Source organism: Hyla sarda, chromosome 8 (genome assembly GCF_029499605.1).
Source record: "Hyla sarda isolate aHylSar1 chromosome 8, aHylSar1.hap1, whole genome shotgun sequence".
NCBI classification, from domain to species: Eukaryota; Metazoa; Chordata; class Amphibia; order Anura; family Hylidae; genus Hyla; species Hyla sarda.
This window is the reverse complement of record NC_079196.1, coordinates 186808583-186820691: the sequence shown is the minus strand read 5'-3', so window position 1 is coordinate 186820691 and position 12109 is coordinate 186808583. Positions and strand designations below refer to the sequence as shown.

Below are 12109 nucleotides of genomic sequence, written 5' to 3'. Positions count from 1 at the left end.
TATGGGAGATACTGTATATATAATGTGAGGGGTGGACTCACTTATGGGAGATACTGTATATAATGTGAGGGGTGGACTCACTTATGGGAGATACTGTATATATAATGTGAGGGGTGGACTCACTTATGGAAGATACTGTATATAATGTGAGGGGTGGACTCACATATGGGAGATACTGTATATAATGGGAGGGGTGGAGTCGCTTATGGGATATACTGTATATATAATGTGAGGGGTGGACTCACTTATGGGATATACTGTATATAATGTGAGGGGTGGACTCACTTATGGGAGATACTGTATATATAATGTGAGGGGTGGACTCACTTATGGGAGAGACTGTATATATATATAATGTGAGGTGTGGAGTCACTCATGGGATATACTGTATATATATATATATATATATATATATATATATATAATGTGAGGGGTAGACTCACTTATGGGAGATACTGTATATAATGTGAGGGGTGGAGTCACTTATGGGATATACTGTATATAATGTGAGGGGTGGACTCACTTATGGGAGATACTGTATATATAATGTGAGGGGTGGAGTCACTTATGGGAGATATTGTATATATAATGTGAGGGGTGGAGTCACTTATGGGAGATACTGTATATATAATGTGAGGGGTGGACTCACTTATGGGAGATACTGTATATATAATGTGAGGGGTGGACTCACTTATGGGAGATACTGTATATATAATGTGAGGGGTGGACTCACTTATGGGAAATACTGAATAGAATGTGAGGGGTGGAGTCACTTATGGGGTATACTGTATATATAATGTGAGGGGTGGACTCACTTATGGGAGATACTGTATATATAATGTGAGGGGTGGACTCACTTATGGGAGATACTGTATATATAATGTGAGGGGTGGACTCACTTATGGGAGATACTGTATATAGAATGTGAGGGGTGGAATCACTTATGGGAGATACTGTATATATAATATGAGGGGTGGAGTCACTTATGGGAGATACTGTATATATAATGTGAGGGGTGGACTCACTTATGGGAGATACTGTATATATAATGTGAGGGGTGGACTCACTTATGGGATATACTGTATATATAATGTGAGGGGTGGAGTCACTTATGGGATATACTGTATATATAATGTGAGGGGTGGCCTCACTTATGGGAGATACTGTATATATAATGTGAGGGGTGGACTCACTTATGGGATATACTGTATATATAATGTGAGGGGTGGACTCACTTATGGGATATACTGTATATATAATGTGAGGGGTGGAGTCACTTATGGGATATACTGTATATAATGTGAGGGGTGGACTCACTTATGGGAGATACTGTGTATAATGTGAGGGGTGGACTCACTTATGGGAGATACTGTATATATAATGTGAGGGGTGGAGTCACTTATGGGAGATACTGTATATATTATGTGAGGGGTGGAGTCACTTATGGGAGATACTGTATATATTATGTGAGGGGTGGAGTCACTTATGGGAGATACTGTATATATAATGTGAGGGGTGGACTCACTTATGGGAGATACTGTATATAATGTGAGGGGTGGACTCACTTATGGGAAATACTGTATATAATGTGAGGGATGACTCCCTTATGGGAGATATTGTATATATAATGTGAGGGGTGAAGTCACTTATGGGAGATACTGTATATAATGTGAGGGGTGGAGTCACTTATGGGAGATACTGTATATAATGTGAGGGGTGGAGTCACTTATGGGAGATACTGTATATATAATGTGAGGAGTGGAGTCACTTATGGGAGATACTGTATATATAATGTGAGGGGTGGACTCACTTATGGGAGATACTGTATATATAATGTGAGGGATGGACTCACTTATGGGAGATACTGTATATATAATGTGAGGGGTGGACTCACTTATGGGAGATACTGTATATATAATGTGAGGGGTGGAGTCACTTATGGGAGATACTGTATATAATGTGAGGGGTGGAGTCACTTCTGGGAGATACTGTATATATAATGTGAGGGGTGGACTCACTTATGGGAGATACTGTATATATAATGTGAGGGGTGGACTCACTTATGGGAGATACTGTATATAATGTGAGGGGTGGACTCACTTATGGGAGATACTGTATATATAATGTGAGGGGTGGACTCACTTATGGGATATACTGTATATAATGTGAGGGGTGGACTCACTTATGGGAGATACTGTATATATAATATGAGGGGTGGACTCACTTATGGGAGAGACTGTATATATATATAATGTGAGGTGTGGAGTCACTCATGGGATATACTGTATATGTATATATATATATATATATATATATATATATATATAATGTGAGGGGTAGACTCACTTATGGGAGATACTGTATATAATGTGAGGGGTGGAGTCACTTATGGGATATACTGTATATAATGTGAGGGGTGGACTCACTTATGGGAGATACTGTATATATAATGTGAGGGGTGGAGTCACTTATGGGAGATATTGTATATATAATGTGAGGGGTGGAGTCACTTATGGGAGATACTATATATATAATGTGAGGGGTGGACTCACTTATGGGAGATACTGTATATATAATATGAGGGGTGGACTCACTTATGGGAGATACTGTATATAATGTGAGGGGTGGAGTCACTTATGGGAGATACTGTATATAATGTGAGGGGTGGACTCACTTATGGGATATACTGTATATATAATGTGAGGGGTGGACTCACTTATGGGAGATACTGTATATATAATGTGAGGGGTGGACTCACTTATGGGAGATACTGTATATAATGTGAGGGGCGGAGTCACTTATGGGAGATACTGTATATATAATGTGAGGGGTGGACTCACTTATGGGAGATACTGTGTATATAATGTGAGGGGTGGACTCACTTATGGGAGATACTGTGTATATAATGTGAGGGGTGGACTCACTTATGGGGGGATACTGTATATATAATGTGAGGGGTGGACTCATTTATGGGATATAATGTATATATAATGTGAGGGGAGGACTCACTTATGGGGGATACTGTGTATATAATGTGAGGGGCGGAGTCACTTATGGGATATACTGTATATATAATGTGAGGGGAGGACTCACTTATGGGAGATACTGTATATAATGTGAGGGGCGGAGTCACTTATGGGATATACTGTATATTTAATGTGAGGGGTGGACTCACTTATGGGGCATACTGTATATAATGTGAGGGGTGGACTCACTTATGGGAGATACTGTATATATAATGTGAGGGGTGGACTCACTTATGGGAGAGACTGTATATATAATGTGAGGGGTGGAGTCACTTATGGGAGATACTGTATATATAATGTGAGGTGTGGAGTCACTCATGGGATATACTATATATATATATATAATGTGAGGGGTAGACTCACTTATGGGATATACTGTATATAATGTGAGGGGTGGACTCACTTATGGGAGATACTGTATATATAATGTGAGGGGTGGAGTCACTTATGGGAGATACTGTATATATAATGTGAGGGGTGGAGTCACTTATGGGAGATACTGTATATATAATGTGAGGGGTGGACTCACTTATGGGAGATACTGTATATATAATGTGAGGGGTGGACTCACTTATGGGAGATACTGTATATAATGTGAGGGGTGGACACACTTATGAGATATACTGTATATAATGTGAGGGGTGGACTCACTTATGGGAGATACTGTATATATAATGTGAGGGGTGGACTAACTTAAAGGATATACTGTATATAATGTGAGGGGTGGACTCACTTATGGGAGATACTGTATATATAATGTGAGGGGTGGACTCACTTATGGGAGATACTGTATATAATGTGAGGGGTGGACTCACTTATGGGAGATACTGTATATATAATATGAGGGGTGGACTCACTTATGGGAGATACTGTATATAATGTGAGGGGTGGAGTCACTTATGGGGGATACTGTATATATAATGTGAGGGGTGGACTCACTTATGGGAGATACTGTATATATAATGTGAGGGGTGGACTCACTTATGGGAGATACTGTATATATAATGTGAGGGGTGGACTCACTTATGGGAGATACTGTATATATAATGTGAGGGGTGGACTCACTTATGGGAGATACTGTATATAGAATGTGAGGGGTGGAATCACTTATGGGAGATACTGTATATATAATATGAGGGGTGGAGTCACTTATGGGATATACTGTATATATAATGTGAGGGGTGGACTCACTTATGGGAGATACTGTATATATTATGTGAGGGGTGGACTCACTTATGGGATATACTGTATATATAATGTGAGGGGTGGAGTCACTTATGGGATATACTGTATATAATGTGAGGGGTGGACTCACTTATGGGAGATACTGTATATATAATGTGAGGGGTGGAGTCACTTATGGGAGATACTGTATATATTATGTGAGGGGTGGAGTCACTTATGGGAGATACTGTATATATTATGTGAGGGGTGGAGTCACTTATGGGAGATACTGTATATATAATGTGAGGGGTGGAGTCACTTATGGGAGATACTGTATATATTATGTGAGGGGTGGAGTCACTTATGGGAGATACTGTATATATTATGTGAGGGGTGGAGTCACTTATGGGAGATACTGTATATATAATGTGAGGGGTGGACTCACTTATGGGAGATACTGTATATAATGTGAGGGGTGGACTCACTTATGGGATATACTGTATATAATGTGAGGGATGACTCCCTTATGGGAGATATTGTATATATAATGTGAGGGGTGAAGTCACTTATGGGAGATACTGTATATAATGTGAGGGGTGGAGTCACTTATGGGAGATACTGTATATAAGGTGAGGGGTGGACTCACTTATGGGAGATACTGTATATATAATGTGAGGGGTGGACTCACTTATGGGATATACTGTATATATAATGTGAGGAGTGGACTCACTTATGGGAGATACTGTATATATAATGTGAGGGGTGGACTCACTTATGGGAGATACTGTATATATAATATGAGGGGTGGACTCACTTATGGGAGATACTGTATATATAATGTGAGGGGTGGACTCACTTATGGGAGATACTGTATATATAATGTGAGGGGTGGAGTCACTTATGGGAGATACTGTATATAATGTGAGGGGTGGAGTCACTTATGGGAGATACTGTATATAATGTGAGGGGTGGACTCACTTATGGGAGATACTGTATATATAATGTGAGGGGTGGACTCACTTATGGGAGATACTGTATATATAATGTGAGGGGTGGACTCACTTATGGGAGATACTGTATATATAATGTGAGGGGGGGAGTCACTTATGGGAGATACTGTATATATAATGTGAGGGGTGGAGTCACTTATGGGAGATACTGTATATAATGTGAGGGGTGGACTCACTTATGGGATATACTGTATATATAATGTGAGGGGTGGACTCACTTATGGGAGATACTGTATATAATGTGAGGAGCGGAGTCACTTATGGGATATACTGTATATATAATGTGAGGGGCAGAGTCACTTATGGGAGATACTGTATATATAATGTGAGGAGTGGACTCACTTATGGGATATACTGTGTATATAATGTGAGGGGTGGACTCACTTATGGGAGATACTGTATATATAATGTGAGGGGTGGAGTCACTTATGGGATATACTGTATATATAATGTGAGGGGTGGACTCACTTATGGGAGATACTGTGTATATAATGTGAGGGGTGGACTCACTTATGGGAGATACTGTATATATAATGTTAGGAGTGGACTCACTTATGGGAGATACTGTGTATATAATGTGAGGGGTGGACTCACTTATGGGAGATACTGTATATATAATGTTAGGAGTGGACTCACTTATGGGAGATACTGTGTATATAATGTGAGGGGTGGACTCACTTATGGGAGATACTGTATATATAATGTTAGGAGTGGACTCACTTATGGGAGATACTGTATATATAATGTTAGGAGTGGACTCACTTATGGGAGATACTGTATATATAATGTGAGGGGTGGAGTCACTTATGGGAGATACTGCATATATAATGTGAGGGGTGGACTCACTTATGGGAGATACTGTATATAATGTGAGGGGTGGACTCACTTATGGGAGATACTGTATATAATGTGAGGGGTGGAGTCACTTATGGGAGATACTGTATATAATGTGAGGGGTGGACTCACTTATGGGATATACTGTATATATAATGTGAGGGGTGGACTCACTTATGAGAGATACTGTATATATAGTGTGAGGGGTGGAGTCACTTATGGGAGATACTGTATATATAATATGAGGGGTGGACTCACTTATGGGAGATACTGTATATAATGTGAGGGGTGGAGTCACTTATGGGAGATACTGTATATAATGTGGGGGGTGGACTCACTTATGGGAGATACTGTATATATAATGTGAGGGGTGGACTCACTTATGGGAGATACTGTATATAATGTGAGGGGCGGAGTCACTTATGGGGGATACTGTATATATAATGTGAGGGGTGGACTCACTTATGGGAGATACTGTATATATAATATGAGGGGTGGACTCACTTATGGGAGATACTGTATATATAATGTGAGGGGTGGACTCACTTATGGGAGATACTGTATATAATGTGAGGGGTGGACTCACTTATGGGAGATACTGTATATATAATGTGAGGGGCGGACTCACTTATGGGAGATACTGTATATAATGTGAGGGGCGGAGTCACTTATGGGATATACTGTATATATAATGTGAGGGGCGGAGTCACTTATGGGAGATACTGTATATATAATGTGAGGAGTGGACTCACTTATGGGATATACTGTGTATATAATGTGAGGGGTGGACTCACTTATGGGAGATACTGTAGATATAATGTGAGGGGTGGAGTCACTTATGGGATATACTGTATATATAATGTGAGGGGTGGACTCACTTATGGGAGATACTGTGTATATAATGTGAGGGGTGGACTCATTTATGGGAGATACTGTATATATAATGTTAGGAGTGGACTCACTTATGGGAGATACTGTGTATATAATGTGAGGGGTGGAGTCACTTATGGGAGATACTGTATATATAATGTGAGGGGTGGAGTCACTTATGGGAGATACTGTATATATAATGTGAGGGGTGGACTCACTTATGGGAGATACTGTATATATAATGTGAGGGGTGGAGTCACTTATGGGAGATACTGTATATATAATGTGAGGGGTGGAGTCACTTATGGGATATACTGTATATATAATGTGAGGGGTGGAGTCACTTATGGGATATACTGTATATATAATGTGAGGGGTGGAGTCACTTATGGGATATACTGTATATATAATGTGAGGGGTGGAGTCACTTATGGGATATACTGTGTATATATAATGTGAGGGGTGGAGTCACTTATGGAAGATACTGTGTATATAATGTGAGGGGTGGACTCACTTATGGGAGATACTGTATATATAATGTGAGGGGTGGACTCACTTATGGGAGATACTGTATATATAATGTGAGGGGTGGACTCACTTATGGGAGATACTGTCCTTCTATATAATGTGAGGGGTGGACTCACTTATGGGAGATACTGTATTTTCCTCCACACAATCCTGTCTCAGAGCTCTACAGGCAGTTCTTTCCTTCTCATGGTTTGGCTTTTGCTCTGATATCCATTGTCAGATGTGAGACCTTAGATAGACAGGGATGAGTCTTTCCAATTCATGTCCTATCAACTGTATTTACCACGAGGGACTCCAACCAAGGTGTAGAAACATCTCAGAGGTGATCTAGAGCAGTGGGAGGCCCCCAGAGCTAAATCTCAAGTATCATAGCACAGGGTCTGTCTATACATATATATATATATATATATATATCTCAATTTGCTTAAATAAGATAGGCAGTGAGCTGGTAACCATTGAAACACAGAGCGCCCGGCATGGAATTTCCCTGGACCCACATGCATAAAATCAAAAGAACAGTTTGTGCAATCAGTTAGCTTTATTGTCATTTCCAGATAAGCGAGAACTATTAAGAGACATTGATATCTATTGATCTCTCTATGAATAACACAACTTATGTGCTTTTTTATTCACAGGTCAGGTCCTTCTGGATATCTCTATTGTACACAAAAAGCTGAATGACAGCCTAGAAGAAAACGTATGTATTCCCTTATATTATGTGGTAGCCTGTCCGCTTACACAGTAACAACCTTTTTTACTAGATCAGTAAGCTGAAGTAATGCTCTACAGCAGAAGTACAGCCTTCGGCTCTCCCGACATGCTAGGAGTTGCAGTTTTGCAACAGCCGGAGGCATCTTGGTTGGGAAACGCTGCTTTACAGTCTGTGGCTGACAGGGCATGCTGGGTGTAGTGGTTTCACATCTGCTGACGGTTACAGACCAAAGAGTTGTAGACTCGCTGTCTGTAATCTGAGTTTTGGGGATGCGCAGACCCAGCGCCATAACACCTACTCCCCCTGCTCTATAACATCATGCCAGAAGACTAAACTGAATTAGGATAGTTACAAGTTCCTTTAAATGATTAGTCCAGTATAACAAAACTTATCCCCTACCTGCAGGGTAGGTGGTAAGTGTCAGATCATGAGGGGTCCGACCGCTGGGACCCCCGCAATATCCTGCCTGGCTCCCTTCATGAATGCAGTGTGTCGACCCCCGCACAAAGCTTTGACCGACACGCTCCCAAGCATCTCTGTGGTAGAGGATGAGATAACAAAAGCTGTATCTCCAGCTTCCTTATAGAGATGGATGGAGTGGGCATGTTGGGTACAGCTTCGTGCGGGGGTCGACACGCCTCCATTCATCAATGCCATGGATAGAGTGGGCATGTTGGGTACAGCTTCATGGGGGGGTCGACACGCCTCCATTCATCAATGCCATGGATAGAGTGGGCATGTTGGGTACAGCTTTGTGCAGGGGTCGACACGCCTCCATTCATCAATGCCATGGATAGAGTGGGCATGTTGGGTACAGCTTCGTGCGGGGGTCGACACGCCTCCATTCATCAATGCCATGGATGGAGTGGGCATGTTGGGTACAGCTTCGTGCGGGGGTCGACACGCCTCCATTCATCAATGCCATGGATAGAGTGGGCATGTTGGGTACAGCTTCGTGCGGGGGTCGACACGCCTCCATTCATCAATGCCATGGATGGAGTGGGCATGTTGGGTACAGCTTCGTGCGGGGGTCGACACGCCTCCATTCATCAATGCCATGGATGGAGTGGGCATGTTGGGTACAGCTTCATGCGGGGGTCGACACGCCTCCATTCATCAATGCCATGGATGGAGTGGGCATGTTGGGTACAGCTTTGTGCAGGGGTCGACACGCCTCCATTCATCAATGCCATGGATAGAGTGGGCATGTTGGGTACAGCTTCATGGGGGGGTTGACACGCCTCCATTCATCAATGCCATGGATGGAGTGGGCATGTTGGGTACAGCTTCGTGCGGGGGTCGACACGCCTCCATTCATCAATGCCATGGATGGAGTGGGCATGTTGGGTACAGCTTCGTGCGGGGGTCGACACGCCTCCATTCATCAATGCCATGGATGGAGTGGGCATGTTGGGTACAGCTTCATGCGGGGGTCGACACGCCTCCATTCATCAATGCCATGGATGGAGTGGGCATGTTGGGTACAGCTTTGTGCAGGGGTCGACACGCCTCCATTCATCAATGCCATGGATGGAGTGGGCATGTTGGGTACAGCTTCGTGCGGGGGTCGACACGCCTCCATTCATCAATGCCATGGATGGAGTGGGCATGTTGGGTACAGCTTCATGCGGGGGTCGACACGCCTCCATTCATCAATGCCATGGATGGAGTGGGCATGTTGGGTACAGCTTTGTGCAGGGGTCGACACGCCTCCATTCATCAATGCCATGGATAGAGTGGGCATGTTGGGTACAGCTTTGTGCAGGGGTCAACACGCCTCCATTCATTAACGCCATACGGGAGATCATTGGGGTCCCAGCGATCAGACTCCCGCAATCTGACTCTTATTACCTATCCTGTGGATTGGGGGATAGGTTTTGTTAGTGTGGTCACATGGCAGAATTTGTGCGTAATGTCTACACAGAATATTTTGCACGGACATTTTGCAGCAACAAAGTCTCATTGATTTCAGTGGGATTCTCCAGCACGGTTTACACGGCAGAATTTTCGCACCAGATGTTTCTGCGACGGAAATTCCCATTAAGACGTCCACAGAAAGAATAGACACGTCTATTCTTTCTGCAGATACCACATGGAAATGCATTGTTGTCTATGAGACGGCGCATTTCCGAGCTGTCCTAGCGCCTTCCGGATAAGTCAAATGTGCGGAATGTTGGCACATGTTTTCCGTGCGAACATTTTGCACATTTTCCGCCATGTGAACCCGGCCTTATACTCCATAACTCCTTTAAGGATCCGCTGTTTATGTGATATAGTCGCGGTATAAACACAGATAGTATTTGATCGCTGCGCTGTTAGCGCTATGCCTTCACATACATGCTTGTAATACATGCCGCTCTAGTCAGAGGAATAACACTTTTAATATTATTTATGTTATTACAGTTCCGCAAGTTCCACAGAGAAATAATTGCAGAATTAGAAAGAAAGACTGAACAAGATGTAAAGTATATGAATGTAAGTACGTCTACGTCTGGGGAAATCATGTTTTAGTGGGTATTTCAGCCAACCCATTTTGCACATTGGAATTTGAAGATCAGGATACATTTTGGATCTGTAAATAGCAAATGATGCAATAAACTAGTTCTGGCCCTTTATCTAGGACTCGCCGTTCCTGAACCACATACCTAAGTGATGGTGACTGGCATCATTCTTTTTCCATTATTGGTTTTGCAGACTGTTGTACTGGAGGTCATACAGCCTCTATATTTAGTGCATTCTATCAAATTTGATACTTTTGGGAAATTTTATTGAGACCTGTGTGAACAATTGTGCTGTTGCCAATAGCAACCCACCAGATTTCAGCACTCATTGAGGGCCTTTGAAAAATCAGGACAGAGATCTGATTGGTTGCTATGGGAAACTGCTGTGCTTTTGCATTATTATGAATACCCGAGGGTACACCTACACGCACCATGACTTAGTTAGGGAATGGTGTTTGTGCCAGTTGTACCATGGGGATGGCACAGAGAACCTGCACCACCTGCAGCTGGTGTTAGTTGTGGAATACAGCCAACTCCCTGCTGCAATGGCCAGGATTGGAGTTTGCTTAAAACTAGAAAACTCTTTTAAGCACCAAAATGTTAAACCTATTATATAGATAAAAGAACTCAAGAACTGTACAAGTGTAATCATAACATCAATCTTTAGGTTGTGACGTAAGGGGGGCACCCGCCTGGAAATGCGTCAGCTTTAACTTTCCTGTCTCACCATGCACCTGTACTTGCATATATGCCCTCTATAAAGATCCACATTAAGATTTCACTTGTAGAGCACGGAGTTCCTCTGTCAGCATTCGTTGGTGCCGTCTTTAAGCTCCCAGGTGCTGGGTCTGGTCCTTAGGCTATGATACATTTTATAGTTATATTGGGTCTTCTGTGTTGTTGTTGCACAGTAAAGCTTGTCATATAAATTGCATTGCTGTGGGTAGAATGCTCTTATGGCCATCAACTATCTCTATTGATCCCCCACTGACTCATGTATGATCAGCTTGACTGACGGTGCATATGTTTTGAAATTAGGGGGTGGAGCTTAAATTGTAACCTCCCTGTATCAGGTGACCCGGACAGCATATAACAGGCAGCAGCAAAGGACTCACTGTAGTCTACACATCACCGCTGTGGGAAAATATTGTATGTCACAGATAGGTAGAGCCAGGAATATACGTCACTGCATGGCAATGATCACATCAAGGGAAGGATGACAGAGCTGGTCGAGGGCACGGGAACAGAGCCGAACAGTGCACCTGTCAAATGAAAAATCAAAAATAGTGTGTATGTGTCTTTATTTCTTGAATACGTGCACTTTTATGCAGTGTTTAAGGGTCAAAGAGGAGGTGCCTAGGGGGTCAATGTCAATGTAGGGGCCTCAACACCCCTAGGATGCTGTAATTCCCCTCTTGGCCACTCATTGACAGGCGGGGCTTTGCATACTACACCAAGCCCTAT

The 12109-nt window shown here is 42.6% G+C and overlaps 1 protein-coding gene across 7 annotated transcripts in view; it reads left to right on the top strand.

Annotated features, from left to right (window-relative positions):
• The window catches only part of BAIAP2L1 (BAR/IMD domain containing adaptor protein 2 like 1), a 134670-nt gene that overhangs the window by 101792 nt on the left and 20769 nt on the right, over positions 1 to 12109 (top strand). For all 7 annotated transcript variants that reach the window (XM_056534445.1, XM_056534442.1, XM_056534446.1 and 4 more), the window contains 2 exons: positions 8068 to 8129; positions 10548 to 10619. In XM_056534445.1, the coding sequence (XP_056390420.1) occupies positions 8068 to 8129; positions 10548 to 10619 (134 nt within the window). The remainder of the gene's footprint in view (positions 1 to 8067; positions 8130 to 10547; positions 10620 to 12109) is intronic.